Raw genomic sequence first — 19,437 nt, 5'->3', positions numbered from 1 at the left:
CAGTTGAGGAAGGCCACCGTCACTCGTAGAGGGCTGGCTGAGTCGCAGAGAGGCGAGTGACGGTGCTGGGTTTTTTCTGGGTCTCGAAGGGCGAGCACAGTTGTGTCTCTAGGGGTGGCGGGATGCCGAGGCCGCGGGCAGGGCGGGAAGCAAAGCAGCCGCAGTCGAGCTGGAGGGTAAAGACGCCAAAAGTAGCGTCGGCTGTGCGGCTGCATTCGGTTCGTTCTCGCGGTGACTGAACAGGGGATTGCCCTCTGAGGTAGGGCCTCCGCCTACAAAGAGCTAGATTTGTCTCTCGCGTTGTGGTCAGTCTGTCCATTGAGCTCTGTGCGCACAGTCTGTCGTGCCTCGCAGTGAGGAAAGCTGATCATTGGTGTTTGTAGAGACAGAGACGGCTGCTGTAGGCATATTCTTTTTCGACAGAGCCGGTGGAGGGGAAAGGGGGAAGAGAGGGCCTCCGGTGACATAGGTTCACCTGCGAATTCTGCGCGTCAAATGGCGCAGCGGCCAAGGGCTGCTTCCGGGTGTCTCGGCGCTCACGCGGCCTCACTCGAGATTCCACGAGCTCTGTTTTGGATGGTGCGAAGTCGTTGCCAGCAGCGAGTTCAGAGACCTGCGTGGCTCACGGTTCTATGGGAGCCCTGTGTGCCTCACGTCACAAGGAGCAGTGCGCAGAAAAGTTCTAAGTGGAGTTGTGCTAGTGTTTGGAGTCCTCACTTTAAATCGGGTTTTCTGTATCGTACCTGGCGACTGCATGACTCGTACATGACTCGTACTACTTTCGAGGGACTGCAGAAGCGTTTCCTTTTGGCGTTGGCTTTCTTCTGCTCTGAAAGCAACAGTAGCGTCCAGTGGCTTTGACACCACTCCGTGTTGCTCTAAAGATTCGTTTTAGAAGGAAATATCTGTCCCTACTGGGGAGCACTTCAATTTCAGGGAACACCTGTCCTCCTCTCTGTGTAGCAAATATCAGAGAGGCGGCACCACACAACAATACAAAGGCCCAAACCCCTGCTGAAGCGATACCGATGCAAGCGTGCATGATAGCTTTTGTAACGAGCAACTTCTCGACAGTAGTGTGTTCTTCGTGAGCACTACTTCCTTATTCTGGTGTCCTCTTTGTGGAACAGTCTGCTGCCTTCATAGCATAACAGATTTCTCTGTCGCGTCGTCAGGACCGGCTAGTTTTTGCATCACCGTCAGTCTAGGGCTCAGAGAGTTCTACAACAGCCCACTGAAGCTCCGTAGACCGCGGCAGTCTGACGTCACACGGAAAGTCGAAGCCCGCGCCTCCCTCCGCACACAGAACCGCTACAGGCAGCGCAAACAGTCCGTGCAAATAGGCATTTTGCGTGCCAACCCAAAAGAACAGAGGCAACCAGGGAGAATCCCGTCAGTACTGCAGGCTACTACCTGTAATGCGGGATAGCAGTTGCAACACTCTCTACGCGTAGGCACACTTACGAATAAATACTTACATTTCCGCGGTGGGAACTCGACCCAGTCTGCGTGGTTAACTGAAGTGAGTCCACAGCGGCTTACCAGACCGGCCTGCGCCAGCGCATGCTGCCGAGACGTCAGCCAGAAAGACTCCAGGTGAGTAGTGCCGGCTGCTGTTTGTTATGGCCATGTAGCCGCGGGGCGCCGTGAGAAGAGCCGCTGCTTCTACCAAGCGCCGAACGGTCGCCCGCGCTTCCGGGAGGTCGCTCTTGCGATATGCGAGGGTCGGTGTGTCGAGAACGACTATATCGAACAAGCGTGGATCTGCAGAAACGCATCAGCATGCGACAAGACAGTGCGCCTGCAGGAAGCGCAGCGCAGAGCGCTTTCTCGCACGCAAAGCACGTCCGTGCGTCGTCTGACAAAGGCATCGTCGGAAAGGCGCCGCACACGTCCTATAGCTCAGTTGGTTAGAACATCCGACTTATAATTGGAAGGTCGCCAGTTCGATCTCAAGCACCCCGTGTCTTACTCCTCTTACTCCTCGACAAGCTCTACTGGGGAAGCAGAACAACCTAGTCACTACGCATGGCGACACGCTTCACGAGCTAGCCTCGCAGGCGGCTCTAGGAACTCTCCAGGAACGCAGGTTCCAGGTGACTGTTCGAATACGTTTCTTAAGCATGCAGTGGGCGCGGCGGTGTGCATCCTGTGAGACGCGGCACGGGAGACGGCCACAAGAATGCGTGGTCTCAACCGAGATCGAACCGGCGACCTTCCAGTCATTAGCCGGATGCTGTAACCAACTGAGTTATAGGACCTCAAGTAGATCTTTGCCTTCTCGATGTGCGTCGCTCGTTTGAAAGGGCCTCCGTCTCTAGGCCGAAATTGATATATTTACATCTCCTGGGCCACTCATACTATCGCGGACTCTTCCTCCGGTTTGCAGGCAGCGGGTGAACAGTCAGACGCGGAAAACACCACAATTCTACGCTGGAAAAGACGAGACGCCACCAGGCACGTGGAGCCAGGCCGAGCTGCTGCTGGCACGCTGTGGCCTTCGGTTGCTTGTACCTTGGCTGGTTCTGTTCATCCTTCGCGCGTAGCTCTCTAACCAAGCCTCGGCATTTTCCTCTTCAATCTGCAGCTGGTCGGAAGTGATGCCGTTCATCTCCATGCCTCGTCGGGCTAGCTCCATCGACCGCGGGCTGCTGTCCACGACGACGCATCGCTTCGCTTTTCCCAGCAGGAGGCAAGTGAGACTGCACGCTGTAGCCACGCACCAGCCATACCACCAATGGCTCTTCCGAGTATGCTTTGCAGAAACGCGCTCCACTGGGTGGCGATGCGGTGTGTTTTTGCATCGGAGCTGTTGCGGTTAGTGTGGAGAAAGAGTTACTCGCTTCGGCGGCGGCTGAAGTTGGAATCCGACACCTCGCTCTAGTCGGCTTCAAACACCGGCAGAGATGGCAGCCCGCCCACCTCTGACTCCCAACAAACTACCCTATGACTCCTGCGAGAGAACGCACCTGATGAATGGCCAAACAGCTCCAAAACATGGTTGCCCTGGCTCAAGAGTGTGACCTGTTTCCGGAACTCCCTTCGATCGAAGCGCCAGCCTGCGAGTCGCTCACGAGCACCCCAGCGCCACGTCACATACGGCTCTGCGCGACAGCAATTGCCTCATCTTCTCAAAATGCAGCACAGGGAAGGCCCGCAACGGCATGTGAAGCCGCCAAACGAAGACGACGCATCCGCTAGCCAGCGCTCTCCCCAACTTGCCGTATCAGTTTCTTGAAACATGCAGATGCGGTGAATAAGTTGCCTCGCCCTGAGTCCCGCGCGAGCCTGAAGGCGCGTCACAGGTTTCCTGTGCTTGTCTGCGTCGCTCGCGCCGCTAGTCCGTAACCCGCACATGACGGCCCACTTCAGAGAGAAAGAGCCACGAATTGGAGGTGGAGACTCCTGGCCACGGATTCTCAAAGAAGGAAAGCCGGCCGTACCCTGTCTCCGCGTTCCTCACTTCTAACGCACGGCCTGCAGCGACTTGCCTGTCTCCGGAGACCGCCGCATGTCCACGGGGAACAGGCAGCCGTTTTCTGCAACCGTGACCTCGTCGGGAATGTTGCCTAATGCCAGCAAAGGGTCGAGGAAACAAAACCACGCATGCGCCGGCACATCGTCGCAATCGTATTACTGTTTTGAGGTTAGTCTATCCTTCCGCGCTATCCGAGACTTGTCACAACGGTACTATGTTTGCCAGTCGCTTGCTTCGCATTTCGGAACATGCCGACCCCGACTGACACTCTGAAAGTTGTAATACAATTAGTGCGCGAGCGTCCTATCGGCGAGGGCGAAGCGCTTTATCACATACGCCACGCAAGCCGCGTCGCGGTGCCTGCGGTCGCGGACTTCGCGAGGTCTGACGCGCAGACGACAGCTAACAAGCGCGCACGATGCAACACCTGATACGTAGCTGGAATTCTATTACTTCGAGTGATGCAAGGTGCGACAGGGGCCTACCATAGATGACGCGGGGTTCGGAGATCCAGGGAGCGATCACTCTCTCGCTGTCACCGCTATTCAGTTTGGGGGATGGACAGGGGAACTCGAGAGCTCTGTCTGGGAGGTCTCTGCGAACCAGGATGCCTTGTAGATCCAACAGGCGGCGTAAGGCGGAACTCGCCACGGGCAACAGCATATCCATACCTGTTCACATAAGGAAAACCATCGAAAAACAGCAGCCTGCAGACCGATGCTGCAACGTCTCCCTTCTGGACAGCAAGGAGGCCCATCGTACGTCTCGCGGACCTCCGTCGGCTGCCCCGTACGCTTGTCACTACGCTGAGGTCAGAAACGCGTGCGAGATATTGCGGCACGCTGCAGTTCTTTCCTAAATGAGAGAGCCTCGACAGACTCTTCGCTTGATTCCTGATTCTGCGTGTGCCGAACTTACCCCTTGTCAAGGACTGGACACATGCATAATCGCCATATAGATCCACAATCAGCCCGGGTAAACCGTCCGCTTCTCCGTTCACGAGGCGGAAAAACAGGTCCATGTGCTCTCGGGGCTCAGCCGGCTGGCGGTACCGACAGGTCGGGGTGCTCCTAGAGAGCGCCTGATTCAGGTGAATTCGGTTTTGGAGTGCAGCTCTGAACCTGCGGAGGAAGAAGTCCTGATCGATGGGCTCGTCTGCCTTGTCGGTGAGGACACGCGCGGAAATCAGCGCATGCCGGTTGTAGTATCCAATGCCGTAGGCGTTGCCTTTTTCGTCCTGCAGCCGCACAAGAGCTCCACGCTCCACCTTCCTCTCGCCCGCCGCCGCGGAGTCTCCCGCCTCGCTGGAGGCGGACAAGCTCGCGGCGGCAGCCGGGTTTGACGCCTCTTTCAACGGGCTGGTCTCGAACGGATTCTGAAGAGAGCAAGAGGCCACTTCATTGCTGAAAATCCAGGGAGAGGACGGGCGAGAGCTACGGGCGGTGGCGCCCGCTCCCGCGGGAGTCTTCAAAACCAGCACGCCGCGCACCGTCTGAGCATCTGCAGAAAAGCGCAGGCCATCAACATAGACAGCCAACAGAGATTTTTTCCTACGAGAAGAAAGAATTAGAGTCCGCCACGTTGGGTATCATGAACCGTCGCCCAATGGCAGACGCACTGGCAGCGTCTCAGTGGAAAACAGATTTACTGTGAACCGCGAACGTAGCTGCGAAAACGAGTCTACGACGGGGAGAATCACGGCTGTGTGCGCACGTTGCAGGCGCACAGGTGAACGACACAGGCACAGGAGCCCACAACGGGGTCAGACACATTCCCATGGCTTGGCGTGGCGTCTGATTGACCTTCAGGAACGGAGCTCTCGGCAGCGCCTCCCTCCGCGAGCGATGAAAGGTTTCGTGTCTGCGAAGCTCCGCATTTCGACGGCGGCCGATGTGCGGCAGAGGACGCGCCGATCGCTCTCTTGTCTGCTGAAATAGGGTCGCTCGCTCGCCTCGGCTTAGGGAGCGTCGAACGCGTAGAATCCATGATCCTGCCGGCGAACAAGGAGAACGCTGTCGACGCAGGTGCTTCACACACTGAAGCCGTTCGCGCCAGGGGGGCGGCTGAAAAGTTAACGAGGCTGCCATGAGAGCGTGCTGCGCGCTCGACAAGGCAGTTTTGTCCATTTGGCAGAGATCGGCGGAAACGATCACTGACCTCATGGATCAACCCCGTCGGGGTGCCCGCATGTCTGGCTGCGTGCGAGCCGCCGGGGACTGGAGACGCCGAGGGATGTCTGTTTCGAGACTCGCACGGACCTCCAGTGTCTGATTCAGCGCCGCCTCCGGATGGAAGAAAACGAGGCCACACCTCGCTGACGAGGCGCGGATCGCCAAACCCGAAGGCGGGTCTACGCCGGAGTGCGTCGCGCCCGGTCAGATGCGTCGGGAAACGCCACGAAGGACTCCCTCCGCAGGTGATCAACTTAGCTCGACCCCGGCGGGTCAGAAAGTGTGCAGCTCGGCTGAAAGAGAAGGGCGCCGCCGATGCGGCCGAGATAACAGGCACAGGAGACATGGGTGGGACGGAAGAGACAGCATGCTCACTCGAGCAGTCCGCACTATCAGGACCGAATTGAAGAACAGGGGCCTCCTCCGCGCACTCCGCGCGCATGGGGCAGGCGCAGCATCTAACCCTCTTTCGAGTGAAGGGATCTTCAAGCAGGCTGCCACGGACAATCAGCACTGCGGAGAGTCAGGGGACGACAGGGGGCCGAATCGCCTCTCGGGACGAAACGGCAGCTGAGCCGCAGAGAAGGGATTCGGAGTCGGTGTGTTGTACAAGCGACATAACTTCAGATAAAGATCCGCGCTTCAAGCCGACTGTGGCTCGGCGATTTGCGCTGGTGCCGCAAAGTCGCGAAGGCACGCGGGCCCTGACTAGGAACACGCCAAGGAAAATGCCACGAAATATCACTCTCGAGTCTGCAGGAAACCAAACCAGAACCCGCGGCGTTGGTGGAGGAACGCGTCAGTCATGTCACGCTTCAAAGGAACGTATTTTTTAGAGTTCACTGCAGAAGACACTACTCTCCCGCTCCCAGCCAGCAAACGACTGCCGCATGTGCATGACTTGCAATAAGTCGTACACCGTCGCATGACACTATCCCGGGCAGTGACGGTGAACACGCCACCGTCGGACTGCCATCAACGGATCAGTTAACGAAGCAAAAATGCCGAAAGGCAACTAAGGCGAAAGACTCAAATTCCATGGAATATCAAGACAAAGGCGCGCCACGTGGGGCTGCATGCAAGCGCGCGTGGACAGGCACCGGCACAACCGATTTGGCGCTCCATGTGGCCAGTCTCTGGCATTTCTGCATTCGGGTTGAATTACCTACTTCTCCCGGTTCCAAATTCTCTCTTGGAGGTCGGGTACGGGGGGAGGGGCGTACGGTTGTGATCCACCCGACGTAGGGAACTACTGTTCTACGCTGGAGCAACCGCCCCTGGTATCGACACACTAGCAGAGAAACTGGCTGGCGGACGGTGTGCCATGGGAAGCCGCTTCTCCCTGGATGCGGAAAATCGGTATAAAGTTTGGCTGGAGGCTTTCAGTGACGGCAAGCGTCTCCGTGCAGTGCGTTTCAGCTAGCACAGATCCGTGTCAGGAGAGCGAGTGCCCATATAGTTTTACTGACGAACGAAGTGCTCCTTTACTAGACGCAGCATGGGCGCGTGAATCCACCAGAACTCCTCCAGCTGCCACGCTCCATCCCATAAAGCTCAAATCAGCGGACACCAGCTAGCAAACCGTGCGTAGGGTATCTCAAAGCAAGCACCCTTCTTGAAGCAAGGGGTACCAGTCTTTGATCTGGTGCACCCGAGTCCCGATGACTTGTGCTGCGAAATCCGAGCAAACAATCCCAGCACCGATCGAATAGGCGCTCTACACCCAGGAAACGAATCGGAAATAACCATCTTTTCTCATGTTTCCGCTCCGGCCGCAACAGTAATCAGTAGCACGCAATGAGTACTTGTCAGCGTCTCTGACTGCAAAAGATAGCCGCCGTAGCGACCACGTTTGTCTAGCTGAGACATCGTTGACTGTATTCATTCCAGAGGAATTGTCATTGCAGCAAGAAAGCTGTAGCTCGGGGTCACGAAACTTTGTTCCGCAGACTGAAGAGGACGACATGCATGAGTACTGTGACAAATCCAGTATAGTACTCCTCCTGGAGACTGCATTCGACGAAGAAATATATCTCGAGAAACGGCAGCGCACACAGCTCTGTTTACCGCCAGCTTCACGGCAGAAAACAGGAACAGATTCATCAGCAGAAAACCCACTTGGAGTTTTGGTTGTCGTGGGCACACAGCGCTGCAGTCTCCGCAAATAAGCCATGTGCGGGGGCTTCAGTGGAGCTCAGAACGGGAGTTTTTCTTATGTTTTGTGACCACTTTCTGACAGGGAGCCCGCGGGTTCCGCCCAGAGGCACACGGCCAAAAGGGGGTGTTTTCCATTTTCATTGTCTGGTCTCCTTGACGGGGAGCATCCTGACTAAGTTGCCGCCCCTTATCTGTGTCACGGCGATATCTGAGGCCCTTTTACCCCCGGCGCCTTGGTCAGCCACACCTGCTCTGCCTGTGTCTTTGCTCTGCCCATGCTGCCCCTTCCTCCCTTCAGGAAGGCCTACGGGGAACTCGAGTGGGGATTCCTCAGATTCCAGCTCCTTCCCCGCGACGCTTCTCCTGCTCGCCCCAGAGCCCGTTCTTTTCCGAGGCGTCCCCTGGATGAGGGTCGCGCCCGGCGGAGCCCCCCAGTTTTTGAAAGGCCGTAAGCACCCATATACAGCTCGCAACGAGTCGAGGCGCTCAACGCTTGAAGTGGCATGCACTCCCGTCCCTGACCCAACTGCGTGCCCAGGCTTTACGAGTGCCGGCAACTGGCGGTGCCTTTTTTGCAACCCCAGCGCGGGGATGTTCTGAGACCTCGGCACGTTGGCGCCAAGTCTCAGATGTCTTGAATCCGCGCGTTTTCTGAGTGGCTCCTGTGCGAGGGGCGACGGGTGGCGGCTGCCTGTTGCCAACGCGCCAGTCACCGTGGTGCATATCTCTGCTTTCAGCCGAGCTTCTGGCCCACGCCCAGGGGAACTCTCGTGGACGCAGCTTTCGCTCGAAGGCGCTTCAGAGGCGGCTGTGCCGTCCAACCGCGAGAACGGAGAGCTGCCTCCTTCAGCACACACCTGTCCCTTGGGAGCTGCAGGCTTTGGAGGCACGCGAAACCTGGTCGCCTGTGGCATATCGGGACCTTGTCTGCCTGCAGCAGCCTCAACAGCGACTCGCTGGCCCTGCTGCGAGCGGACGCCAAGCAGGGGATGCGTTACGCCCCCTGCCACGGGCACGGCGGCTCCGACTGCCCCCGTGAGCAAAAAGGGGAACACGGAGGGTCTGAGGGACGGTACAAGAGTTTCCGCAATCAGGGGAGTTCGACATGAGTCCGCAGTTGGAAACTTTTTCGCGCTCTTCTGCTGCGAGACTGCCACGGCCATGGCGGTTTTCGTCGCTGGCGTCGGCAACTTGAGTCCGCCGAACGGGGGCAGCTGGTGTCTCTTCCGAGAAGACGCATTTATTAAAGAACGCCGAGGGAATGCGGCGGCAGCCGGCTGTGGGCACACGGCCTCCACGTGCCTTCTTCCCAGAGTGGGGGCTCTGGTGGCTGGCGTGAGCACAGGGTCGCGTGCCCAGTGTGTAGGCTGCTTGTTGGTCGCCGGGAAGCGCGCTGGTCCTGCTGGGGCCTGTACCGCGCCTCCTTTCACGAAGAGACTGGGGCTGCATGTCGCCAGAGACGCCCCGCCCGCCGATGTGGCAGGATGACCTGTTCGAGACTTTGCTGCTGCAGCGTGTGTGTGCGGAGGCCCGAGGGCCGCCACGTGGTGTTTGCCGAGGGACTCGGCCTGGGTGTTGAATCGACATCGAGGCATCACGCGAAAGCAAAGCGGTGAAGAAAAGTGCTGGGTATCCTTCGGAGGCATTCGACCCCCCTCTTCTACGCCGGCCGACGCGTCACTGCCTAGCCCTGTGTGCGGCGAAGTCAGTATTGGAGAGCAGCCGGCATTTACACCCGAATATGCCGAGGGGCTGGGCAGGCCTGGATCGCGAGAGCTGCTGGAGGAAGGCGACCCAGCAATCTCCGTTGACCGAATGTGCGCGAGCACTTCGCGGGGCGGAGTAGTTGCGTGGTCAGCGGCTGTCGCTACAGAGATGTTCATTCCAGCCTTTTGGTGGATAAATACTGGCGGCACGCGAGACGGACCCGTGCTGAGAAGGAGTCGAGGGTGAGGAGAAGCGGTTGAGGCAGCCGCTGGTGGCGTGCTGAAATCCTGCTTCCCCTGAGGCGGCAGGCATCGCAGCGGTGCCGCAGTGGAACCTGAAGTGCCAAGCTCAGGCCTGGCTTCGCTTCGGTTATCGGGCAGGGGACCGGGAGGTGAGTGATGAGCGCGAGCCATAACGGATTCTGGAGCTGTTTCCCGTTGAGATGGCGCCGTCGGTTGGAGATGAATCCAAGCGTTTTGCGCTGCATATACCACAGAGTCAACACAATCACGCACCTGTATTCACACGGATGACCTACTGTGTCGCTGACAGAAAAACGCTGACTAGTGTCCGCCGTCCCCGTGGAGCCGTGGATGCTGCTGAAGGTGAGGAGAGTAGGATGATAGTCGCTTGTCTAAGGGGCCTGCGGGAGTCGACTGATGGTGATTGTGAGTACAGCAGTTGGCAGGCCCTCAGCGAAAACATCAGTCGCTGAGAGGGCAGCGGCTCTAGAGCGTTGTCGCCGCACCTGGAATCGTTTGCGAGATAGTTCGACTGCGTCGTGAGCCTCCCACGCGTCGTCCCCGGACTGTGCGGTGGCCAGGCAGGCCGCCGCCGCGCTCGGCAGAGGATCCTGAGACCCTGCTGCTGCCTCCGCTAGAGCTGCTGCACGACAGTTGCGTGTCGCCTCGAGCTTTCTTTGGGGCGAGCGCCGCAGGCCTGCCGTCGCCCCCAACAGGAACGTCGGTCCACCTCGGGCCGCTTCCTGAAAGTTCCTGCGCCGGCGTGTCGCCCGCAGGCACGCTGCTGTCGCTCCGCGCTCTTCCGTCTTGCGTCTGGGACATCTGAATTCGCTTGCGCGGCGCTGCGGCCCTTCTTCGATGATCGTCCGTGGCGTGACGCCTAAGGCGCGCAGGCGAGGCCGACGCACAGTCGGGGGTAGACCGTCGATGGGGAGCCTGCGGGCGCAGGTCAAAGGGGCCGGAAGTCGCGCATGAATTCTTGTCCCCAGCGCCTTTCATGCTGACGTCTGCTCGGCTCCGTCGACGCGTGGAGCCCCTGAGGCTGCCTGTCGGCGCAAACGCCGTCGGGGGTTCATGCGCGTGCGCGTCCACGGCCTGACCACACCCCGTTAGGTTTTGACTGCTTTTGGAAGGAGAGGGACGTGAAGCAGTGGCTACTGGCAGCCCGGCTTCTGTGTTCAAAGTATGGCGCTCGACACACGGGCGATCGGCGCTCGAAGCGCATGCAGGCCTCTCCTGCTGACCTGACCGCCGACTCTGGTGAGCCGTGGCCTCCCACAAGTAGTCGAGTCTGTCGCCACGTGACTGCAGAGGCGGTGGCGAGGACGCAGCTTGAGACTCGGGCGCCCGAACAGAAGACGATGACCGCGGCCGAGTAACGTCCCGCCACGCCGGATTACCTTCCCTCTGGGTCACGTCCCCACGGTCTGGGGCGTTCCCAACGGCTGCCTGCTGCCCTTCGTGGGAAGGCAAGCGGTCGCCTGAGCGCGGTGGGGTGTGCCGAGCCAAAGTCCGTAGGGCTTGCGGAGAAGCCGCCATTTGGCCTGGAGAGCACGCATGCCGAAGTGGAATCTGGTGCGCGTCGGTAGACTGCTGAGCGAAAAGAGGACGGCCTCGACAGAGCGCAGGATTCCCCGACAGATAGACAGCGGGGAGACATGCACGCGCCTCCGCTGCATGATCAACAGACGGCGGGAAAACGGGCAAGCCCTGCTGGCTGGCTCTCGACAAGCTGTCAGCAGAGAGCAGGTGGCGGCCCGCCTCCTGAGGTTCGAAAGCGACGACAGCGGAACCTAATTCGGAGTCGACGGGCAGGAACGCGGCCGGGGGGGAGACGTTGGGAGGTAGAGGAGCTCTGAGGAAGCGAGGGTACAATAGTCGTCGGGCGAGAACAGGTCCCGATGTGCGTCTGAAGCAAGAGTTCCTAAAACACTGGGGCAGAGGACTCCGGTTGCAAGTCCTCTCTCACTCATCACAACAGCGAGGAAAAACAAATGGTCAGATACGAATGCGATCCTCACCGCCAGCCTCCTGGACAGCTGACGACAGCCAACAGCTTTGGATTTCGAAATTCTACTCACCTAAACTCCCGTTCTCTGGCGAGTAAATACCTCAAGTAGCTTACTGCCGGATGGGTTCTATGTCTATGCTAAAAGTCGATAGTCAAACTCCTCCGTTTCATTATGCTTCCGGCCGTGGGAGATCCGCTGTCAGGCGCTGCATAAACGCTGGCGTCTTGAGGTGTGTGATAGGCCCCCCCGCCGCCACCCCAGAGACTCGCGCGCCGCGTGTCGTTTGCCGACACCCCTCAGCAATCTACTTTCAGCCTGCAGCATGCCCTCCAAAAGCTGCCCCCGATTAAACTGCCGCCGAAACGCCTTGCTTCAATCCTGTCCCAATCAATCGAAGGCGGCGTCCGAATGTGGTGCCGCGACGGCAAGCGAGCCACGGAAAGACTGCTTATACTGGCATCACGTCCGTGTTTCCATCGACTCCCTTTTCTTACCCGTTGGCGACTTCGTCATCCCCTATACAGGACATCGCCCTCGCGGAGTGGTGCCCGCAGCGGTTGCGACTCTCTCGGCGTTGTGCGCAGCTGAGCTCACGCGATGAACTCGCGAGGGAACTTTCGACGTTGTTGTTGGCGTGGCTGCCGCTCGCAGTTGCTACTTCGGCTTCGCTTTGGTGGCGGCTTCCACCAGCGTCGGGACTGTAGCCGTGCTGCGTACCAACCTCAGTCAGCTGGCGTTCTGACATCGGGGGCAGCGTAGACCCGGTTCGAATCGAGTCTGCTTGCCGTTGGCCAGCGGAGACGTGACCTGCGCGATCACGAGGAAGTCGGCAGCGAGACCCATGACAGAAGTAGACAAGGTCTGATAGATTCCTCCACTTCTTGGCAGAGTCTGCCGCACTCCTCCCCTGTGTATGACCTATAGGGGCACGGTGCGTGCAGGAGGCAGCTGGCGTGGATCTTGGCCGTCCGCGAGCGCGTTGCAGGCGCCGCGACTAGGGGGGGGGGGGGTCGACGTGTGTGTGTGGGGTTGGATTTTCTCCCCAGTACACACACACGCGTCGAATTGTCGTCGTCCTAGCCAAGTCGTGAAGCCCTCTAAATCTCTTCGCCGGAAACAGGAATTCGAAACGGATTCAGACGTCTGCAGCTGCAGGCGGCGGGAAACCGAAGACAGATGGATTGCGTGCACAGCTCCCCAACTGGTCAGACCCTCGTTTCTGCTCACCAGGGACTTCTGCCTCTTCGGCTAGGCGAAGGGGCAGTATCGGTAAGGCAGCTTTTCTCTTTGGCATGCCTGGTTCTTCGAGCGTCTCGGTTTCGAGGCAGAAACCAGGGGTTTGGAAAACATCCCCGACATCTGCGCTTGGCCGCGCCACCTGCTGAGGGAAGCCACGTGCCTGCAAGCCAGGAAGAACGCGAGCCTTCGAGTCACACACGGGTTCACACATCCGTCCGCAAGCTCTCGTCTCCCTGTCAAGATGAACAGTGCAACTGGACTCGCCTCTTCTGCAGCAGCGCTTGCTCTACGCGAGTGAATCTCATCCCGGCTTACGAGGAGACTTCCTCTCACTCACCATGACACAAGCTATTCAGGAGCATCCTCCGCTAAATAATGGGGTCACTAAAAGCCTGCGGCGCCCACGACGTTGCCGGTTAGCCGGCAAAAAAAGTTTCTCATCTCCACATGCGAGGTGACGCCCGCGCTAGGACGCGCGGAGAAGCGTTTGACGCGTGGGAGTTCAGCCGCTGGCCTGGCTACTCGGTAAGGGGCCCACTGCGAATCGCGGCCGCACAAACAGTGTGCATTGCTTACCGTCTCGGGAGATATGCATCCTGGTAGTCGTTCCGCGCTTCAGACCGAAGGAAACGACGCAGCACAGCAGAGATGCCGATGACGTTCTCTTCGGTAGCTCGCGCCCGAAGACTTTAGCAGGGGGAGGAGGCCCCCACACACCACGGGGTGCTACTTTCACCGCTGAGTCGGCAGAAAAAAACTAGTGTAGCTGAATGGAGCAGGCATACATAAGGCGCGTTGGTTCAGGGGATATACCGAATGGGCGGCCCCAAGCAAGCGTTGTCGTATCCTGCGAGGGTTGGAAGGCTTCCTTGGACTCTTAGTGCGTGATTTGTGGCCTCTCGTTGCCAAAACAATCGTGATGCTGTCCCCGCTAATGCGTCGCCATATCTTTGAAGGGTTCAACGTGTCGAAGCCCCTGACTGACCTGGGATCGTTCCGCTCGCCCTGTGGCTCACTACGAACGGAGCTGGGCACCTCTCCTTTGTCGCGGGTATTCGTTAAAGCCAAATGTTCAAACGGGCCCTGTAACCTCAATGGAAGATCTGAAAGTTCCGCGTGGTGCTGGCGACCAGTCTGCTCCTGGTCGTCTGCAGCTCGCCATTGAAGGCCGCGATGCTCCATCGATTCCTCCAGCAGAATCTGGTGTGCGCCTGCCTGACTGGTGGCCTCTTCCCGGTGGCGTTTCTGCTCAGCCGGGTTGCGCGAGGCGGCTCGCCGGACGTCGGTGTGTGAAGGCTCCGCGTGCGACCCCCCGCCCGGCATCTCCTCAGAAAACTGCAGCGACAGGGGCGCCCGTCCCCAGCCGTTTGCAAGCTGTTGATCGGCGTGCGCCCTCTGGTGGTGTTGAAAAATGTTCCCTCCGCTGAAGAGTTCTTTCTGAGAGAGCCGGCCCTGCGCCATGTCGTGATCGCTCGGCAGGCGCGGCGGGGACTGAATCTTCACTGTGAGCAGACCTCCGACTGGCTGCCCGCGAGAGGAGCTCCGTTGTTCACTTCTTTGAGGCGAGGGCTGCTGGCTGTGTCCCGGGTACGGAGACGTCTCGCTGGCCTGTGGCAATGAAGGAGGCGCCTGTGGACAACCAAAGATCAGAAACGGAGAGTGGTGTATGTGGGAAGGGTAGGTACTCCTCCGCAAGTCCTCTTCGACGAGGAAACGTCGTCGGACCTCGTGGAGTCAACCCCGGGGGGGTTCGATTTCGGCCCCGAATGCCGCGGAGCGAGTATGAGATGGTGTGGCATGCAGCAGCAACTAGGGTTCTCAAGGTATGTGCCGATGACGATTGTGTACCATGCCATCTGCAGCGGAGCTGCACGGCGGCATTTTTCGAGTTGTAAGCGGATAAAAGAGGCGCAGGACGTACTTGTGACAAAGCAACCGCTGGCGAACTGTCAGGCTGACACACCGAAGAAGACAGACTCGATTGGCTACTTCGAGTCGAGCTCGTGTGGCGCTTCCTTTCTGTCGCGAGCAGCTCAGCCACCGCTGGGTGGCAGACTCCTGTAGGTAACGCATGACGCGCTCGCTGGCGAAATTCCTTGTAAGAGATTGCCAAGGCTTCATGTGGAGTCTGCTAGGCGAATAAATTATCAACCGGCGAGGCCGCTGTACTAATGGTCTATGCTAACCTCAAAGTGTCGTGCCTGATGCTGTACGCGACGTGGTCACTCTGCGGAAAAGGGTCTTTTTCAAAGATAGAGAAGGTGGCGACCGATGCAAACGCTTACGCTCCTCGCGCTCTTTAGCTTCTAACTCTTTCAGGTACGGGTGCTGCAGGGCCATCTTGGCAGTGAGGCGCTTGGCGGGGTCCATGCAGAGCAATTTGGACATGAAGTCAATTGCGATTTTGTCAAATTTGTTGTGGTATCTGAGGCACATGCGGGACATGCACCAGACAGCGCCAGGGAGTGCACCACTTGCTGGCTGGCGCCTGGCGCCCGTCAGCAGAGACGATTCTTCGCACTGCAACGGTCAGCGAGGTCCCATCGGAGCCGCGTCTACCGGCCACCGGAATTCCTCCTCAGCCAGCCCCTACCTGAGCAGCAGAGTTTCCCGTGGAGGAAGCGCAGGAAAGGCAAGCCCCGTAAACCTGGTGAGAAGGCGCTAACAGACAAGGCGGCGTAGCAGCTTATCAAGACACATGTGCGTATCCTTACGCCAAAGGGCGTTGAAGCCCTGCAGACCGCGTCATAACCGCATCGCGAACTGACATGTCCTGCTTCCCAGCGGAAGCCAGGAATCCTTCCTACATTGTTCAACGCTGATTAGGGGGTGTAGCCTCTGCCCGCAGAGAGAAAATATGAAATTGGGATGCGGCTCTCCACGGCGCGCTTGCCCGGTGTGTCTGTGGCACGTCTGCATGCGGCATTAGCTTCTTTTGAGAAACGATCACATGCCACATTTGCAAAAGCGACAGGTCGGCTAAATGTCTGCTGCAAGGTGGGAAGGATGCCGTCGCGGACGACCCACCGGGGATTCTCCTTGAACATTTTCATGTGATGTGGAAGAAGCGGCCCCAGGACGAGTTGAATTTTATAGAGCTGGTCGACTTCATTGTCACCGGGAAACAGCGGTTGCCCATCAATGAGTTCGCCCATAATACAGCCTGGCAGAAAGTTAAGCGAAGTGAAGCGGCGGTTGTGTGCCATGGCGAGGTGGTTAAGCTCAGCTAATTCTGTGTGCGGATGTGGTGACCCAGGGTCGTCTGCGTTTGTCTCGCAACGCCTGGAGGCAGTGAAGGGCCAGCTATCGAGCACGGGCTGGATGGCAAGCCGCAGTATCGGGATGGGTCATCTTGTTGCAGAGATGTACTCCAGTTTCCACCTTCCCCCATTCACTAATGCAACGCTGCTCAGTCGTATCCACATTGGGCGAAACAAATTGCAGAGTGCGATCTCGGCTGTGGTAAGTGCAGTGTACCTTCCCTGCGGTGGTCACGCGTGTGTGGCGCCTCCGGTGGTAGACATGTGTGCTGGCTTGCCATATATCGATTGAATATACTTCATTCGCAGTCTTCAAATTATTGTGTGGATTGACGACGAGCTGCTGCTGTCCGCAGCAACACGCATGCGTTGGCAACGTTCTTTAGGCTTTAAACTCACCCACAGCCCACATGTCTACCGGACTGCCGTATTCGGAGTCGCCGAGCAGCAACTCAGGTGACCTGTACCACCGCGTTGCCACGTAGTCCGTAAGAGGCCCCCCTGCGTCATGCAGCTGGCGCGCAAATCCGAAGTCACAGAGCTTCAGTTTGCGAGTTTTCCTGTGAGAGACATCCGCAAGTGTGTACCCATGTGTGTATGTTTTCTTTGATGTGTAGTTGGCAGCACCACCCTGCAGCTATCTTCGCCCTTCGACTTGCGCAGTGGCAGGGAACCCTGCGAAGGATTACAAATCACGTCTACGTGCAAGTTGACAATGGATTTGGAGGCAAGAATGTGTCGGTCCGCATTGATAAGAAGAGCCGCGACTTGCAGTCATCACTCTACGACCTTTGGAGATTCGAACAACAACCGGCCATTACTACGTTGGCTCGGTTCCAGGGATCCAGCCGCAGGGTCCTGCGTTTGTCGCTTGCGAAGGCAGCGGAATTGACTAGTGGCGGCGCAAACGGCAAACAGCGTGTTGTGTCGCATGTCACGCGGTGTACGTGCACGTACTTCGTGTACCTGATCCCAGTACGACCTAAAATCATTTTCCGGATGTTGGAGTGGAGGACAACCGAATGATATGGTCGTTGGACTGTGCCCCCAGAAGCGGTAGCGTGCAGCCTTTCTCTCACGGATTCACAAGGAGATTCTCGGGTTTGATGTCTCTGTGGACGACGTCATTCCGGTGGCAATGGTTCAGCGCCTTCACGAGTTGCCAGATGCAGAGCCGCACGGTTTCTTGCTGTAAAGACAACCATAGCGGATCGCGCGTACACGTGAAAGAATCCTTAGTAGGCCACGGCGAGTGTGTGTGTATCACATAGCGTGCGTGCAGATCACAGGTGAGTCAACCGGTATGGTATAAGCGCCCTTCAACGAAACATGTGTAGCGCCCGCTCATTAAGGAACCGACGATAGGTCTGCGGTTTTTCGGTAGTTTTTCCGGCACCAGAGGCTGCGCTTGTGGATGGTCGCTAAGACGTGCTCTTTGGATGCCGCCGTGACCGTCTTACATCCAGTCCGGACGGCGACGCTTCGAGGATTTCTAGGAGGTTTTTCTGTATATATTCGAACACCAAATGCAGCTTTCCTTTCCTGAAAATAGGGGTCCACAAGACACCGTGGCCCGCAAATTCGCATCGTTGGCCGACCGTCTCTTACTAGGGGCGTCAATGGCTTTTTAGTTTACAGAGCTCACGAGGTGTCTAGTCTGCCCTTTGACGCCCTACTGGCCGGCTGAGGGGCGGGTAATTACACTTCTCACAGTTCCCAAACACTCAAGAAAAAACAAGCCACTCGGGATGGACAACAGGCTGAGACGGAACTGCGAGCACTGTGTTCAGAGAATGAGCACGATGAAGACAGGTCTTCGTCTGAAACTCGCAGAAAGAATCTCCGGGTAGTGCTATCCACGTACACTACTGCTTGACCATTGAGTGTGTCAGAGGGAAAAAAACGTAAGTAGCCCACAATGGATCCGGCGCTTACCACCGGAAGGCTTCTTTCAGCAAGACAATGTTCTCGTGCCTCAGATTTTTCAGAGCGTTTATCTCGCGCGCAATAGTTCTCTTCACATTGGTGCTTTCTGCTCATGCACAGTATCAACTCGGCGCAATAGTTCCTGTGCTTCGGCAACGGTCCACCGCACAGTGAGCTCCGGAGGGAGTGCTGGCAGCAGCTAGCGAAACAGCCAAAGCTTCTGTAGCTCTAGTCCGTTCTGCTGGATTCTGACACCCTTCGGTGCACTACGGAATCATGCTAAAACGTATGCAGCGAAAAAGCCACATCTATGCAGCTAAGTTGTTGTGCATGCTCATGCTGCTGGCCGAGCCCTCTGCCACTGAGCTGGAAAGCTGTGTCTCGACGTTCGTCTCTTGACGGCTACTCGTTGTCCCATTCCTTCCCGAACCGGCGTACCTTCATTGCCCTTGAATGTTTTAATCGCCACGAGTTCTCCTGTGTCCTACATGTTTGTTGCAGAAGCGGACGACAGAGCACGAAAACGTAAGGAATAGGCAGAGAGATGGTCAGTATTCACGAGATCCGCATTAAACTCCAGCCAAATGACGGAGGGACTGCCGCTCGACTCGTCGAGAGTCGGCGAAGACGTTGGCTCTGTTCATTGCCTCCGCCTTTGATACTTGTGTCTGCGCTGCTGCAGAGTGTTCGCGGCGGCCATCTAAGCCTGTCAGAGTCAAGCAGTCATGACTCTTACTTGGATGAAACTGATTTCTCACCTTTCTTCTGCATTTGAGCACGACGCCGTAGGCCCCCTCCCCCACCAGGTCGAGCATGTCGTACTTGTTCATCATGCCAGCGATTGGACAGTAGCGGCGTCAACGGCATGCCCGTATGTTTTATCTAGAGATAATTCCCCTTGAAAGTCCACGTTCCTGTGTTAAGGCGCAACCAGTGCTGCCCAGTAAAGAACGATGAGGCAGCAGCATGTGGCAGCAGAAATCTCCTGCATCGTAGAGTCTGGCGCAAAACGGCAAGCATCTGACGAGCATGCGACCACGTACTAAGAATAGAACATGGCAACGGAATTTTTGTCTCTCTACGAGCCGGAGCTCATTCAGTCTTTGTCAAGACTCGTCACAGCCGCATCTTTCTTCGGCGCGGACGAAGTTGCTGCCAAGTTGTCGTACGCTCTGAGAGGTGTGGGGCAGGGAACCATGAGGGTGACTCATATAACGCTTACTGTGGAAGGAAGGGCGTAGCCGC

At 57.7% G+C, this 19,437-nt stretch overlaps 3 protein-coding genes and 1 non-coding gene across 4 annotated transcripts; all 4 read right to left on the bottom strand.

Annotated features, from left to right (window-relative positions):
* Positions 1 to 1,204: 1,204 nt before the first annotated feature.
* Positions 1,205 to 5,995, bottom strand: BESB_068450 (putative ribosomal RNA large subunit methyltransferase I; the record flags this gene model as incomplete). The annotated part of the gene is made up of 8 exons (XM_029365238.1): positions 1,205 to 1,311; positions 1,543 to 1,764; positions 2,515 to 2,709; positions 2,970 to 3,059; positions 3,492 to 3,569; positions 3,964 to 4,149; positions 4,397 to 4,970; positions 5,636 to 5,995. The coding sequence occupies 8 exons, from the start codon at positions 5,993 to 5,995 to the stop codon at positions 1,205 to 1,207; spliced, it is 1,812 nt and encodes a 603-aa protein (XP_029218821.1).
* BESB_069840 lies at positions 2,188 to 2,261 on the bottom strand. The gene has a single exon. It is a non-coding gene; the product is annotated as a tRNA-Ile (tRNA).
* A 1,948-nt stretch (positions 5,996 to 7,943) lies between the features above and the next one.
* On the bottom strand, positions 7,944 to 9,926 carry BESB_068440 (uncharacterized protein; the record flags this gene model as incomplete). Its single annotated transcript, XM_029365237.1, has 1 exon — positions 7,944 to 9,926. One exon carries the CDS (start codon positions 9,924 to 9,926, stop codon positions 7,944 to 7,946), a length of 1,983 nt encoding a protein of 660 aa, XP_029218820.1.
* Positions 9,927 to 10,241: 315 nt separating this feature from the next.
* Positions 10,242 to 19,022, bottom strand: BESB_068430 (uncharacterized protein; the record flags this gene model as incomplete). The annotated part of the gene is made up of 15 exons (XM_029365236.1): positions 10,242 to 11,610; positions 12,262 to 12,574; positions 12,995 to 13,166; positions 13,583 to 13,619; positions 13,992 to 14,614; positions 14,928 to 15,064; positions 15,292 to 15,431; positions 15,600 to 15,653; positions 16,034 to 16,169; positions 16,666 to 16,826; positions 17,346 to 17,455; positions 17,727 to 17,808; positions 18,202 to 18,298; positions 18,631 to 18,676; positions 18,951 to 19,022. 15 exons carry the CDS (start codon positions 19,020 to 19,022, stop codon positions 10,242 to 10,244), a joined length of 3,549 nt encoding a protein of 1,182 aa, XP_029218819.1.
* Positions 19,023 to 19,437: the final 415 nt, after the last annotated feature.

The sequence above is a fragment of the Besnoitia besnoiti genome, chromosome VI, assembly GCF_002563875.1.
Source record: "Besnoitia besnoiti strain Bb-Ger1 chromosome VI, whole genome shotgun sequence".
NCBI classification, from domain to species: Eukaryota; Apicomplexa; class Conoidasida; order Eucoccidiorida; family Sarcocystidae; genus Besnoitia; species Besnoitia besnoiti.
This window is presented reverse-complemented; position numbering and strand designations above follow the sequence as displayed.